The following is a 16,138-nucleotide window of genomic DNA, read 5'->3' as shown; positions in this document are numbered from 1 at the left end:
GGAGCCGACGCCCATGCGCAATGGAAGCAAAGAGGAGGAGTCCCTCGGTCTCGTGACTCGAAAGACTTCTTCGAAGAAAAACAACTTGTAACACTCCGACCCAACACCAGATGGCGGACTGTGCACAACATGTGAATCTGCAGCGACCAATGCCACGAACAGATGTACACTGGGTAAGTGACATTTTCAATACAGTGCTCACTAAAGTGCAACAAAATCTGTTTTTCAAAAAAATAAATGATTTGCTGCTGAGGTTTTGGGGAATTCTGAGCCTGTCATTGCAGTGTGATTTAACTATGCATTCCTTTATCCTGCGTTAGGTTAAGGATGTGCTAGTAAGCAAAAATTGTTTATACCTCAAACAAATCCTTACCCCTCTTATCTCTGATCTAGATATGCTCTGTATCCTTTCTAACTCAACATACAGTATTGTATATGTTACCACAGGCATCATCAGAGAAACAGATTTGTCTTTTCCTTGGATTTTGGAAGCATTTAAAATAGAGCCTTATGACTTCTATAAGGTAATTGAGAGTTTTATAAAAGACGAGCCAAGCCTGACGAGAGAGATAATCAAACATTTGGAAAGCTGTGAACATCGTATTATGGAATCTCTGGCTTGGCGATCAGTAAGTACCAGACTAAACCCTTTGTATTTTCCCAGTGTTACCTGAAATTGTATAAAGTATCACCTTCTTAAAATTGTACATCAGAATGGCATGATGTGCTTGTTGCTTGTTATATTTTAGCTGGACATTATTATTTGTTTATATTTTGTGGTGACCGCGTTTCCACTGCTGTACAGTAAACACTTGTTGTGTTGTATGCAATTTACACAGTTATCTGTGCCCATAGTTTTGTGACTATTAGTATTAGGGTGTTCAGTCCCCAGGGCAAAAGGCTTGCCATTGTACATCCAGTTGGCGTCCAAAAGTACGCTAGCAGATGTTAATTCTGTGAGGGTAATCATAAGGTTGATATGTGAACTTACTGGTGCCAAAGTGTGTCCAACTTCTCTCGAAACATGACACGGTGTATTGTAACAACATTAAATTATTGTTAACCAAATTGATTCTGAATTAACTTTGGATGAACTGCCTCAAAAATTGAGAACAACTGTTCTTTCACCTTCCATCTTGTTTTCCCCCCTTTGGGAAGCAGTGTTATATGATTTGCAGTGTACACATTTACTATATCGCAGTACCTTTTAGTGAGACTTTTCTACAGTTGTTATTTATATGTTATTCCTCCGGTTATTATTTGTATTTAAAACATCAGGACCTTGATAAGAGAAAATACTTTTTCAGTTACTCTGTCAAACATTGAAGAATATTTTTCCAATTTTAATAGCAATTGTTCCGTTGACATTTTGCTGAACATGAGGTTGAGGGGTCAAGGGGCAGAGATGAGCTCTCGGGGACGGTGTCTATATCTGAACCTTCCAAGTGAGAACCCAGTTAATTCCTAAATACTTTTGCAGTTGATGAATGCCTGTTGGGTATTAAAATAAGCAAGGAACGGTTTTTCCTTTTTATGTTGGGGTTGGATATGACTCACCTTGGTTCGAGCCACAAGTCAAGCAGGTGCTATGGGCCTTGGCCGTTGGGCCTGGGGTAGTTTTCCTCTGAAGTACCGGGGTTTGTCCTTATATGTCTCTGCAAACTGACAGAAGTATGACCCTTTCAGCACTTGATTCCCAGTGGTAGCAATGACTTGTTTGGGAGTTAGAGTGGCGTCTATCAAGCTCAGCACTCAAATCAATCAACAGCTTAATAAATGATTGTCCAGTCCAGTTTTTGCCCATTATGAATAATCACAGGCATTGGGCCTCTGTCGCCAGGGTTCAAGTGCCTTCACTTTCCGTGGTCCCAAGGTAAAATGTGTGGTAGGTGTCGGGTGCAGCTGTGGAGATACCCCTCTCATGCAGTTTGAACACTCAGTCCTACAGTCTTAGTCCCAGTGGACACTTCTGCACAAATGCAAGTCTTCTTTGCCAGTTGTGGTCATGATCACAGCATGTGTTAGCTCCTCTCCTTCCCTTCTCCGGGTGGAAGATGTGCCAGCTGCAAGTGCACCAATGCAGGATCGGCTCCTCTGGATTATTTGGCAGTAGGCTCTAGTGTCGCTGGCTTTCTTGAGTGCTTTACAGACCCTGCTCCCGGTGAAGGGTAAGTTGGTGGGATCAGAGGTAATTGGGCCACATTATACTCTTCTCAGGAGCTGGCTGTACACCTCTGAGAACACTCGCATGATGTTGGGTCAGAGGCTTGGGCTGTGTGTGTCCAGTTAGTCAAAGTGGCAAATCCAGTTCGCTCTGGCTACGCTTCTAACTTGCAGCAGCTCAGTCCACTTTGAGGCACAACAGTTGTGGTCACAGTGGTGCAGTCTGCTCGGGCACACTTCTGGTCCGTGCTACGGCCTGGCTGTGTTCAGGGTCATGACTCCGCAGTCTGCTCAGGCACACTCAAAACAGACTACATTTAGGTGCACAATGGCAAAGAGACCGCTCAAGCACACTTCAGCACAGTGCCACATGTTTGCCGACTCTGCAAAAAAGACAGTGCCCTCGTCCAAGAGCATGCCAGTTACTCGCTTGTGAGTCTCAGGTTGATGTACACCAGCTCTGGGGTCACCAAGTTTGGTTCACCCTGGTAGGGATCTCTTCCTGCAGGACTGTCTCATTCCTTCGCTCTCATTCTCAGGCAGGTCAGCTTCCACTCTCTTCAGGACCGGGACGTGACTGTTTCTTCCAGGTTAGATTCCAGGTGGCATCCCCCAACTGTGAGAAGCTTGCTATCAGGGACACAAGCTTTGGCTCCATAGTGGTCCTCTGGCTACTCCTTAAGGAGAACTTGGATCAGTAAAAAGAAGTGGGTCGACAGGTCCCAATTTTATATAGGCAAACCAGACAAGGAATGTGGATTGCCTGTTTGTACTTTCTGCACTGGTTTGCGTTGGTCCTTCCTTTCCAAGCTGTCTTCTAGACTCATTCTTTAAGTAGAGTAATGCTCCTCCCAGCAGGTGCTTCTCCACTTTAGAGCACCCACAGCACCAACACAAGGAGGTGTGAGCATTCTGCACCTGGCTATCAACAGCCACACTTAGCAGTGATAGAGAAAAGTGACAAAAACGGTCCAGACATAAAAGACCCTTCATGGTCTGAATAACAGAGACTGCAGTCACCCTTCAGTACCACCATCTACCAAATAGCTGTGTTTAACAAGACAAAACAGCAGCTCTTTTCAGTATAAGGGCCTAATTGAATTTCTAAAGAGATGTCTCCTCTTCCTTTCTCTGTCTAGGTCTCCTCTCTCCGGCTTCAGTAATGTCACTAATACACTAAAACTTTGTGGGAAAACTACTTCACTTCATTCTTGTGCACATGAGTAAGTCAGGTGGTTCCAAAATAGAGCCCATAGGCCTTGATTACACTGGTGCATTCATACATTTTACATATGCATCACACACTATTGCACGCAAACAAGTGGGTTGGGAAGATGGATCCTTTGATTGGGTTTCTGTGTTTTCAAGGTAATAAATAAATAGGCTTTCTCAATATGACTTTGCTTAAACCGATTTTCAATCACTGTGCAGTATGGGTGGTTTCCTCTGGCTTGTAATACTATCTGATAGAGACTTCTAGTTGCAGATTCCTTACCTTTGAATTTCCCCAGGCGTCAGACTGGATCTGGAGATTTTTCTTAGAGCAGTACCTCTGCGCGCCGTCAGGTGGCGTTGGTCGACTCTGTGGGCATCGTTGGCGTCATGCTCGCCCTGATGACATTGCGGTCATATATAGGCGCCACGCTGACGTCAATTATTTTCTTTCCGCGCCAGCCTACACTCAGATCCGGAGAAGAGCTACCTCAGTCATTTTTTGAGTACGTCAACTCTTTCGTCTAAGTTTTTGACGAGTTCGTGGATGCATCGAGGGATGTCCCACAAGACTAGATTCAAGCCCTGCGAGTCCTGTCACCGAACCATGTCGGTGACGGATCTGCACCTCGTGTGTCTCTGGTGCCTGGAGCGCGATCACGACCCTAAGTCGTGCTCCAAGTGTCAGGCCGTAAACCCGAAAACTTTGAGGGATCTGTCCCTAAAGCTCATGGCAGCCCCACACTCGACTCTGCGGTGCTCACGGTCCCGTCCAAGTGGAAGGTCTTGAGACCTGCCGCGGAATCACCACCAATCTTCGTCCTCCAAGTCATCGGGACATTCAGGTCACAAAAAGAAGTCGCCGAAGAAGGACAAGCGTTCTTCGACTTCACCCTGTCGATCGGATGATACGATGCGGGGAGAGTGTCGCCGCTCTAGGCTTATGTCAACAGAGCCTTCATCTGGGTTGGCTCTGTGCTTCTCCGACTTCCCGGGAGCCTGAGCCACCCCCGCCCAACTTAAGGAATTTTACGAGGCCATGCGCCTCATTTTTGAGGTGTGCGACCCACCTTTGAAGTGGAGTCGGTTGGTGTCCCCTCGGTTTCAGAGCTGTCCGCTTCAGCCACGGCTCCGGAGGGCCCCTCCGGATCCAATTGCAGAACTGTCTTGACGCTGGTCGTTCCACAGCGAACTTCACCGGCGTCTGGTCAGACATCGACACTCCTGACGTCGGTTGGGCCCACATTCGACGTCGCACCTATCCTCACACCCGATGACCCAGAGTCGGAACGACGTCTGTCAATGCCAATTCCTTTCTCTATGGGCTCTCCTGGGCCCAGGGTTAATCCAGACTATTATTCTTGTGGATATGGATAAGGGGAGAGTATGGAGGGGACATTGGTCCCTTTAGAATACCAGCTTGACCCCCAAATGGACCGGGTGTAGGATTTGGGTGAAGCCAGTGGTCTAGATACCTCCGCCGACACTGGTATGCTCTCTCCTCCTAGCGTGGCTACAGAGGAGGGTGCTTCTTATTCTATGGTGGTGAGAAGGGCGGCTGAGGTCCTGGACCTTGAGCTACCTTCTGTGGAGGATAGGCCTAACATCCTAACCGACGTGCTTCAGCCGGGGTCTTCCTCTTCAGAGTCCCTTTCTACCTTTAATGAAGCACTCAGACGTCCTTTTGGGTACTTGGTCCAGACCAAGCACAGGGGCTCCTGTGATTAGGCTGATTGCCCGCCACCATTGGCCTACGCCATCAGACCCCAAATTACTGACCCAACACCCCATGCCAGAGAGCCTTGTCATACAGAATTCTTCTTCATCTGGTGCATTCCCTGTCGCACCCCCGGATAGGGAATCAAAAAGACTGGATAATTTGGGGAAGAAGTTGTTTTCTTTCAGCAGTCTAGCGCTGCGGTCTGTGAACACCGAATGCCTTTTGGGCCGCTATTCCCATACTCTTTGGGATACGGTCGCGCAAGTGCTGCCTGCAGTTCCAGAGGAGGCCCGGACTGTCCTTTCCCGAGCCGTAACAGATGGGAGGGATGCAGCCAAGTTCATGATTCGTTGTGGACTGGATACGACCAACTCCCTGGGCAGATCGATTGTATCAACGGTGGCATTGAGATGCCACGCCTGGCTGAGAACATCTGGCTTTTCGGGGGATGTCCAGCAATCCTTGATGGACATGCCCTTTGATGGCACATGTAAGGAAATGCCTACTTGGCATGGTTACCCCTTAACTTTTTGCCTTTGCTGATGCTGGGGGTTTTGATTGAAAGTGTGCTGTATCCCTTGTAACCAGGCCCCAGCACCAGTGTTCTTTCCCTAAACTGTACCTTTGCTTCCACAATTGGCACAGCCTGGCACCCAGATAAGTCCCTTGTAACTGGTACCAAGGGCCCTGATGCCAGGGAAGATCTCTAAGGGCTGCAGCATGTCTTATGCCACCCTGGAGACCCCTCACTCAGCACATGCACACTGCCTCACAGCTTGTGTGTGCTGGTGAGGAGAAAAAGACTAAATCGACATGGCACTCCCCTCAGAGTGCCATGCAAACCTCACACTGCCTGTGGCAGATGTAAGTCACCCCTATAGCAGGCTTTACAGCCCTAAGGCAGGGTGCCATATACCACAGGTGAGGGCATATGTGCGTGAGCACTATGCCCCTACAGTGTCTAAGCAAAACCTTAGACATTGTAAGTGCAGGGTAGCCATAAGAGTATATGGTCTGGGAGTTTGTCAAACACAAACTCCACAGTTCCATAATGGCTACACTGAAAACTGGGAAGTTTGGTATCAAACTTCTACGCACACTAAATGCACACTGATGCCAGTGTGCAATTTATTGTAACATACACCCAGAGGGCATCTTAGAGATGCCCCCTGAATACCAACCAGACTTCTGGTGTAGGCTGACTAGTTTCTGCCAGCCTGCCACACACCAGACATGTTGCTGGCCACATGGGGAGAGTGCCTTTGTCACTCTGTGGCCAGGAACAAAGCCTTTACTGGGTGGAGGTGCTTCTCACTTCCCCCTGCAGGAACTATAACACCAGGCGGTGAGCCTCAAAAGCTCACCCCTTTTGTTACAGCGCCCCAGGGCATCCCAGCTAGTGGAGATTCCTGCCCCTCCGGCCACTGCCCCCACTTTTGGCAGCAAGGCTGGAGGAGATAATGAGAAAAACAAGGAGTCGTCACCGACCAGTCAGGACAGCCCCTAAGGTGTCCTGAGCTGAGGTGACCCCTGCCTTAAGAAATCCTCCATCTTGAGTTTGGAGGATTCCCCCAATAGGATTAGGGATGTGCCCCCCTCCCCCCAGGGAAGAGACACAAAGAGGGTGTAGCCACCCTCAAGGACAGTAGCCATTAGCTACTGCCCTTGCAGACCCAAACACACCCCTAAATCTAGTATTTAGGGGCACCCCAGAACCTAGGAAATCAGATTCCTGCAACCTGAAGAAACGAGAAGGACTTCTGACCTACAAGCCTGCAGAGAAGATGGAAGACGACAACTGCTTTGGCCCCAGCCCTACCGGCCTGTCTCCTGATTCGAAAACCTGCAACCAGCGATGCATCCGACAGGGACCAGCAACCTCTGAAGCCTCAGAGGACTGCCCTGAACTAAAGGACCAAGAAACTCCCGTGAGCACTGGCTCTGCTCAACATCAGCAACTTCTTTGCAACAAAGAAGCAACTTTCAAAGGCTTCACGTTTCCCGCCGGAAGCGTGAGACTTCACACTCTGCACCTGACGCCCCCGTCTCTAGATCCAGAGAAGAAACACCACAGGGATGACTCCCTGGCGACTGCGGGTCCATGAGTAGCCTGAGACGACCCCCCCTGAGCCCCCACAGCGACACCCTTAGAATCCAGAGGCTCCCCCTGACCGCGACTGCCTATAACAAAGGACCCGACGTATGGAATCAGCACTGCACCCACAGCCCCCAGGACTGAAGGAACTGAACCTCAGCACAGGAGTGACCCCCAGGCGACACAATGCCTAGCCCAGGTGGTGGCTGTCCTGAGAAGACACCCCCCGTGCCTGCCTGCACCGCTAGGGTAACCCCGGGTCCCTCCATTGATTCCTATCTGAAACCCGACACCTGCTTTGCACACTGCACCTGGCCGCCACTGTGCCGCTGAGGGTGTGTTTTGTGTGCCTACTTGTGTTCCCCCCCCCCCCCCCCCCCCCCCAAAGGTGCTCTTCAAAACCCCCCTGGTCTGCCCCCCAAAGACACGGGTACTTACCTGCTGGCAGACTGGAACTGGAGCACCCCTGTTCTCCATAGGCGCCTATGTGTTTTGGGCACTTCTTTGACCTCTGCACCTGACCGGCCATGAGCTGCTGGTGCGGTAACTTTGGGGTTGCCTTGAACCCCCAACGGTGGGCTGCCTATGCCCAGGAACTGAGACTTGTAAGTGTTTTACTTACCTCACAAACTAATCTTTACTTACCTCCCCCAGGAACTGTTGATTTTTGCACTGTGTCCACTTTTAAAATAGCGAATTGCCGTTTTAACAAAGACTGTATATGATATTGCATTTATTCAACGTTCCTAACTTACCTGTGTGAAGTATCTTGCATTTCATGTGTTTACTTCAAAACTTAAACCTGTGGTTCTTAAAATAAACTAAGAAAATATATTTTTCTATATAAAAACCTGTTGGCCTGGAGTAAGTCTTTGAGTGTGTGTTCGTCATTTATTGCCTGTGTGTGTGTACAACAAATGCTTAACACTACCCTCTGATGAGCCTACTGCTCGACCACACTACCACAAAATAGAGCATTAGAATCATCTAATTTTGCCACTATCTTACCTCTAAGGGGAACCCTTGGACTCTCTGCAGACTGTTTCTTACTTTGAAATAGTATATACAAAGCCAACTTCCTACAGCACACTTCTCTTCGGAGACAATGCGGACTCGGCGCTCAATCGCTTTAAGGATTCCCGAGCCGCGGGTCCGGTCCTTAGGCCTCGTGCCCACACCTAGACCCCAGCAGTCCACCTTTCGTGGCTACGGAAGGGGCACCCAACCACGTCCTTCCCCCCGGCCATGACCCACGTATGCTGTACAGCCCTAGTTACTTCCTGTCCACCCCGCCCCCTCTTCAGCATCCAAGCCTTCCTAGTTCCTAGCCTTCCTAGTCTGCAGGTACATCCGAAGCCAGTGGGTGGCAGGATACGCCATCACCTGCCTCAATGGCAATCCAATCCCTCGGACAGGTGGGTCCTCCAAATTGTCCGAAGGGGCTGCTCCCTCCCCTTCTAGACATCACCTCCAGCCATGCCACCTTCATACATTCACATATCGGAGGATCATATGGCCAAAGGAGCTATAGAGAGGGTTCTGTTACCAGAAGTAGGTCGTGGTTGATATTCCCCTACTTTCTGGTTCCGAAAAAGGACAAAGATCTTCAACCCATATTAGATCTTCAGTCCCTCATTAGATCTTCAGTCCCTCAATCTCTTTCTCAAGAAGGAGAAGTTCAAAATGTTGACATTGGCTCAGGTTCTATCTGCCCTGGATCTCAGAGACTGGATGGTAGCGTTGGACTTGCAAGACGCATACTTCCACATTCCCGTCTTGCCGGCCCACAGACGTTACCTACGATTCGTGGTTGGTCACGAGCACTTTCAGTTTACCGTGCTCCCCTTTGGCCTTACCAGTGCCCCTTGGGCGTTCACGAAGGTGATTGTAGTGGTAGCAGCTCATCTGCGCAAGTTAAGGATTCCAGTCTTCCCCTACCTTGACGATTGGCTGTTGAAGGCGAACTTGCCACAGATAGTTGTCCCCCACCTCCAGACTATGGCGAACCTTTTGCATTAGCTGGGGTTCACTATCAACATGCCGAAGTCACACCTGACTCCTTCTCAAACGCTCCCTTTCGTCGGAGCTGTTCTGGATACAGTGCAGTTTTGGATATAACCCCCATGAAAAGCAAGTCCAGGATATTCGGACTACGATTACGATGTTTCAGCCTCTGTCCTGGATTTTGGTGAGAAAGACACTGATGCTGCTGGGCCTCATGGCCTCCTGCATCCTGCTGGTTCAAAATCCCAGGTGGCATATGTGGGCTCTGTAGTGGGACCTGAAGTTCTAGTGGGCGCAGCATCAGGGGAATCTCTCCGACAAGGCCCAGATCTCAGAAGGGACTGCGAAAGACCTGCAGTGGTGGTTAACGAATCAGGATTGGATCAAGGGCAGATCACTCTCCTTTCCCCAGCCAGATCTTACGGTGTTGACAGATGGCGTCACTCCTGGGATGGGGTGGCCACATGGGAGAGACCGAGATCAGAGGCATTTGGTCTCCGGCGGAAACCGGACTCCATATCAGTCATCTGGAGCTCCGAGTGATTCGACTAGCATTGAAAGCATTTCTTCCCTCCAAGGGGAAAGCAGCGCAGGTGTTCACAGACAATACCACCACCATGTGGTATTGCAATAAACAAGGCGGAGTGGAGTCGTGGACCCTTTGTCAAGAAGCCCTTCGCCTCTGGACTTGGCTGGAACATCAGGGCATTTCCCTGGTGGTTTACCACCTGTCAGGCTCCTTGAATGCCAGAGCAGACGAACTCAGCCGACGATGCATGGCCGACCACGAATGGAGTCACCAGGTGGTCGGAGGTGGGGCAAGGTCTCTTCCTACAGTGGGAAGAACCTTGGTTAGACTTGTTTGCCTCCGTAGAGAACGCGCAATGTGAGCTGTTTTGCGCATTGAAGTTTCCAAGGCGGCAGTCGCTCGGCGACACTTTTCGTCGCGAGTGGAATTCAGGCCTCCTGTATGCCATTCTGCCTGTACCACTTCTGCCCAGAGTTCTGAAGAAGATCGGGCAAGACCGGCCCCAAGTAATACTGGTGGCCATAGCTCCTCTGATCAGACTGCCACTTCGGGAGGATCTTCTGTCGCAGGGGAAGGCCCTCCACCCAAACCTGTCAACTCTGCGCCTTCATCTGTGGAAAATGAGCGGTCACAGTTGACGTCTTTTGACTTGCCCCCCGAAGCCTGTGACGTTATCTTGGCAGCCAGGCGTCCCTCAACCAAAACTGTTTACGACTATCGTTGAATGAAATTTGTGGCATGGTGCATCGACAACTCTGTCGATCCTCCATCTGCTCCTCTTTCTCAAGTTCTTCAGTTGCAGATTCCTTACCGACCCGCCCCTCCTCCTCCCACTGCGATCTGATTTGTAGGGACAGGAACTTTCCCTTAAGGGCCCTAGTTTTGGCGCACCACTCAGTGTTCTTCATGGCTCTGCGCTACTGGTGTGGAAAGTCGCAAAAAGAAACTGACGTCAGCGTGCCGGGGTGGCGCCTATATGCGACCACAACGTCATCATGGCGAGCACGATGCCAACGACGCCCAAGGAGTCAACCGACACCACCTGACGTCGCGCAGAGGTACTGCTCGAAGAAAAATCTCCGGATCCAGTCTGACGCCTGGGGAAATTCAAAGTTAAAGAATCTGCAACTAGAATATGTCTCTACCAGATATTTCTTTACCGAAGGTAAGTAACTTGTACGTCTGGCTGAGATTGTCATGTTTTGTGTTTGATTATCGCCAACACCAATACTTTTAACTCTGAATAAGTATGTACTGTATGTTTACATTGAGGCTTGTTACTGGGGTTGAGATCATGTTTTCATTCAGTCCTTAGCAACATGTTTGTTAGTAGCACTGCTATATATTGGCCCATGTACTACTCTTTACTTGGATTGATTCATTGTATTATTACCAATTCTTAAGAAGATGTTATTTTATACTGGTGAAAAGTAAACTCTAGCAAAACATTCCTTTTGTACCTCCCTGTGCATTTCTTTATATCATGATGATTTCTAAAAGCCTGGTTTAAAATGTAAATTTTGGAACATCTCCTTTGTTCTTTCTTGAGTTCTCAGCCTTTATTTTAGTTACTTTCCCATTTTTGGGAAGGGAAGGGGTGCTCAGTGCACACCTTATAATAAAATTGATATGAAGCAAAAAATACCTCCAATCTTGGACAGGAGTCTGTAATGCATGCTTTTTGGTCTAGTCTGGTCTAGTTTGGTCTAGAATGCATAGAGCAAAATCATTCTATGGTTCGGTTGATTCCTTGAATACATTTATTTATGAATATTAAGTGCCTCTATAAGTTGAATTGTCTCAAGAGCCTACCTGTTGAGTAGGTGTGAATTTGATAAAGATGGGTTTTAAGTGTTTATATGAGAAAACAGATTAGTTTGATTGGGTGAAAATGGTCAGAATGAGCTTATTCCACACCTTTGGCCCCTAGATGTGTAAAATGTCCACCCTGGCATACTACCTGCCATCTCTCTGACCATCTCTCAGAGATCTCTCTGGCCTAGTGGTGATCTCTGTACTCTCAGAGGAATCTCCATCACAGTGGTTCCTCCAAATGTACTAAATAAACCCTTGGTCTTGACAACCATTGTTAGTTTTGACGGCCGTTAATTATACTTATTATTGTCTAAAACTGACCCCGCCACACCCAGGGAGTGTTTTTTTCCTGGATGCGAGGGCCGTTATTTTAATTTCTCTGTTGGTCACTGCCATGAGACCTTAAGCCCTAAATAGGGCAGGCAGTGTGGTGGCCTTACTCTGTTGGCGAGCACTCTTTCAGGTTGTTAGAGTAAGCTTGCTGTCCGCTGGGACAACAGGAACTACACCACCAAAGTTGACAGGCTGCCCATATCTACTTGGGGTCGACAGACTAAGACTTTGGCAGACAGGCAGTACATTGTTCAGCAAGCTCTAAATCTGGCCCTGCGTTTTGCCGGACGAATGCGGGAAGCAACTTTGTGAAAGGTGTTTTTGTGGTTTGTAGCCTTCCTGTACTGGGTGTAATAGAAGGTCTTTAATATGACTCCGAGGTTGAAGATGAACCAGTGAAGTGATTTAAATTTGGGGAGGAAGTTATCAGATGCTGTTCATTTTGGCTATCAGTCTTTCTGTACCAGTTGGAGTCTGAAAATGTAATCCCACATTGTGGAAAAATTGCTTGTAGCAATGCTCCGCTCTTAAACCACACACTTGAAGTCATTAAAGTAACTGATCTGATGTTATATATGGGAAACTCTCTCATTGTCGAATGTGATAGCAAATCAACTTTCATTGCTCACAGGGACAGAGCTCTTTTCTAGATTCACATGGAGATACTCTTAAGTAATTTAGGCCCAAACAATCTCTGGTGAGGGATGTGCAATTCCTGTAAGCAGAAGCTTTAGCTAATCACTGTTGTTCTTTATGGAACAGTGCAGTAGCTGACTCCTACCGTTAAACCATTCTGCTGCCAGGTGCGAGCTACCATCCCTTACTTGATGAGCACTATAGTCTTTTTCATATTTTTTTGTAGTTTGAGTTGAGGTAAACTGTCTCAGATGAATTAAGGAAGATGGTCAGTTTTTAATGTTGTGATGCCTGATGTTAGGATCACATAACTTATTTCTGTTGATGCTTGGCTCCTCTGAAGTTTAGAGTTTCTATGCCATAGTTTTCCTAGCATGTGCTGGTGAGCACAAAATCTAAGGAAAACTCTACCAGAGAGCATGCTTTGATCCTTGGTTTTGGAATGTCCTCATACTCCCTTCTGGAAGCCTTGAGCATCTTTTATATTGCAGCTAGACCCCGGCAAATGTTTGTTCATCTTGTTGTTAATCTTGCATACTTGCTAGCATTTATTTGTCATGCTTGTTAACCCACATCTTGTTATTTCAAGTCAGTTTAGGCAAAACTTATTTTGCAGGATGAAGGAAATAATACTGTTCGTGAAGTTTGCGTTTTTTACACAATATTGTTTGTGACAAATTCATACTTGCTTCCCATGTGGATGCATTTCCCACTTAAATAAAGGGCTAAAAGCCAGGTTTGTAACCAGCATAATTACGAAGTATTTCACAAAAGATATATGAAATGACACAAAAGGGATGGTAAGTAGATTTCACCTTGCCATGACTACAGATTGGTTGAGTCTTCTCTTTGCAGGCGCACCTACTGTTTCACTTCTGTCTGTTTCAGCTAACTTGAGTACCAAATCTTTATTCAGAGAAAACTAGTTTTATTTTATTTTATTATTTTATTGTTGAGGGTAAAAATACACTTCTACTGTGTGGAAATTGTGGATACTAATAGTTCCTCAGTGATGCTTATATGATTAATTTGCCATCCTCATTGTTTGAGTTTTGTAGGAATGCTTCACTGTCCAGTAATTTGTCTGGATGCACACTGGAGAAATGATACCCCATAGCACTAGAGTTATTGCAGTCATGTGGTATGGTTTACAGTAAACACTGCCACCCTGTCCTCTACTAGGCTTCTCTCTCCTGGGTCAATTTAATAATTCAACAAGAAAATGAAAACAGTACAAGACTCACAATGGGCCAATGTGGTGGAATCTGGAGACTTTTACCACTTCCACCCTGGCCTCCTTCCTTAGTCCCAGCCTTTGGATGTCTGTAGTTTGTGAGTAAAGTATAGGGAACTGAATTACCTTTGGGCGTGAGGGAATAAATATAAAATGAAAATGAAATAGTATGTTCAAACTTGTCACTTCCTAACCTTTAGCTGTAAAGTGCTAAATATTTGTAAGAGCTACACACAATTTAGCAGTAATTCTAAATGAGAGTAGACTGGGGTGCTTATTTCATAGTGATACATATTGTATCTTAAGTACAGAGACAAAAGTATTATTTGAGGATGTCAATTTAAATAAAGCACATTGGTGACCTACATCTGATACAGATTCCTTACATCTGGTAGAGACTTATAGCTACATCTTCCTTGTATTTGAATTCTTCCCAAGCATCAGACTCGATCCTGAAGATATTCGTGAGTATTACCCCTGCATGCCAGTAGGTGGCGTTGATCAGCTCCGCGTCCATTGTCATTCGCGCCGGAAATGACATCTCGGTTCCTATATAGGCGTGACCCAGGCACGCCAACGTCAGTTCTTCTCTTTCTATGCCAGCCAGCTCTGATCCAAAGGAGATACCTCTCTGTTGTTTTTGACTGGTCATTTTTTCTTTTTTTTTTTTTTACTTCTGTCGAACTCGTTTTTTGAGAATTTCACCTGGTGTGTCAAAGGATGTCTTTGAGGAAGACTGATTTTAAACCGAGTGGCGTCTTTCATCGCACCTTGTCAGTTACAGATCCACACCACAGGTTTCAAGCCGTGTGGTTCCTGTCATTGGGCGATGTCCGTGCTGGTCCAGGCATCCAAGGGCTTAGAGGGAGGGGTCCCTAAAGTTGATGGCAGCCCAGCACACAACCTTGTGCAGGTTGAGGTCTCTGTCAAGAGGAAGGACCTAGGACTGGTTACAGAGTCTGAAGTCGTTGTCGTCCCACTCAAACGCCTCTGGGTGATCAGGTGTAGTGAAATGTGTATTTTGACCACTGACTTCATGTTGCGCCACTTTGCCACCTGGCTTAGCTGTCCAGTGTCCACCAGTTACGGACTCCATTTTGTATTCAGTTTAGCCTTAGCTTCATTCTTCCTATTGACTTTATCGTAGCATTAGACACTGCCATGTTAAAGGCTGCCAGTGATTTTCCACATTGTCTGTCTTTTTTCGTGCTCTTTTCTCACCAAGGGCTTTGGTTGATAAGAATGCCCTTTCTACCCCTCTTTTTGAGGTTCTATTGTTCGTTTTTCCCTTCCCCAGCAGGGCTCTGCTTTGGGCACTCTTATGGGCTATTTATCTGCTATTCCTGACTTTTTGTGGTTGCTTGATCAACCCTCCTTGTTCAAATCTCTTATTGTACATATGTCTTCCCTTCATTCCAGTGGATCTTAATTTGTTTCTGACCTTTTTGATGTGTCCTCCTTTCGAGCCTCTTCACAACTGTCCCCTCTGGCTTCTCACATTGAAAGGAGAGTTCCTTGTGGCAAGTACATCTGCCTGCAGAGGGGGCAAGCTACATTGCTTATCTAAGCCGCTCTACCTCTCTATCTATCCTGACAAGGTGTTGCTTCGCACTAGGGCCTCTTTTCTGCCTAAGTGGTCACACCTTTTCATGTGGGCCAATCTATCACCTTGCCTAATTTTTATGCACCCCCACATTCTTATAAGAAAGAGAAGAGACTCCACTGCCTGGACCCAAAAAGAGCATTGGCGTTATACCTTGATCGTACAAAAGAGTTCTGGTGGATGATGACCAACTCTTTGTAAGGCATATGGGTGTGAAGAAAGGTCGGGCAGGGCAGAAGTGGACCATCTCCAGATGGGTCATAGTACTCTGCATTAATATCTGCTATGCACTGGTCAAAAAGCACCCCCCAGGGGTGTGCATATTCGTCCTACCCAAGGTAAAGCTGCAACCTGTGCATTAGCACGTGGAGTTCTGGTCCTGGAAATCTGTCAGGCGGCACTGTGGGCATCTCTGCACGTTTACCAAACACTACTGTCTGGACTGTCAGGTCCGTGGGGACGTGCCCTTTGCCTGTTCAGTCCTTGCTTGCTTATATGTTCAAAGGTAAGTGAAATTGTTTCTCAGACCCACCTCTGGGGATGTGATTGCTTGCATATATCTTCAAAGGTAAGTGAAATTGTTTTGCAGCCCCACCTGGATGGCATTGCCTGGGTAGATTTTCAAAAGTAAGGAATCTGCAGCTGGAAGTCTCTAGCAGATGGACACGATACCTTCGGTAATGCCTTATCTGGTAGAGTCTATAGCTGCAGATTCATTACCGACCCACCCATCCTCCCTGCTCTGTGAACGTATTTCTTGGGGCAGGGACATCCCTTTCAGGGCCCTAGTTTTA

General features: G+C 47.3%; 1 protein-coding gene across 3 annotated transcripts in view; it reads left to right on the top strand.

Annotated features, from left to right (window-relative positions):
* The window catches only part of RB1 (RB transcriptional corepressor 1), a 776,914-nt gene that overhangs the window by 337,017 nt on the left and 423,759 nt on the right, over positions 1-16,138 (top strand). For all 3 annotated transcript variants that reach the window (XM_069205380.1, XM_069205381.1, XM_069205379.1), the window contains one exon: positions 448-629. In XM_069205380.1, the coding sequence (XP_069061481.1) occupies positions 448-629 (182 nt within the window). The remainder of the gene's footprint in view (positions 1-447; positions 630-16,138) is intronic.

This window comes from Pleurodeles waltl, chromosome 8, assembly GCF_031143425.1.
Source record: "Pleurodeles waltl isolate 20211129_DDA chromosome 8, aPleWal1.hap1.20221129, whole genome shotgun sequence".
In the NCBI taxonomy this organism is placed as follows: domain Eukaryota; kingdom Metazoa; phylum Chordata; class Amphibia; order Caudata; family Salamandridae; genus Pleurodeles; species Pleurodeles waltl.
The sequence above is the reverse complement of the archived record's forward strand: the minus strand, read 5'-3'. Positions and strand labels throughout refer to the sequence as shown.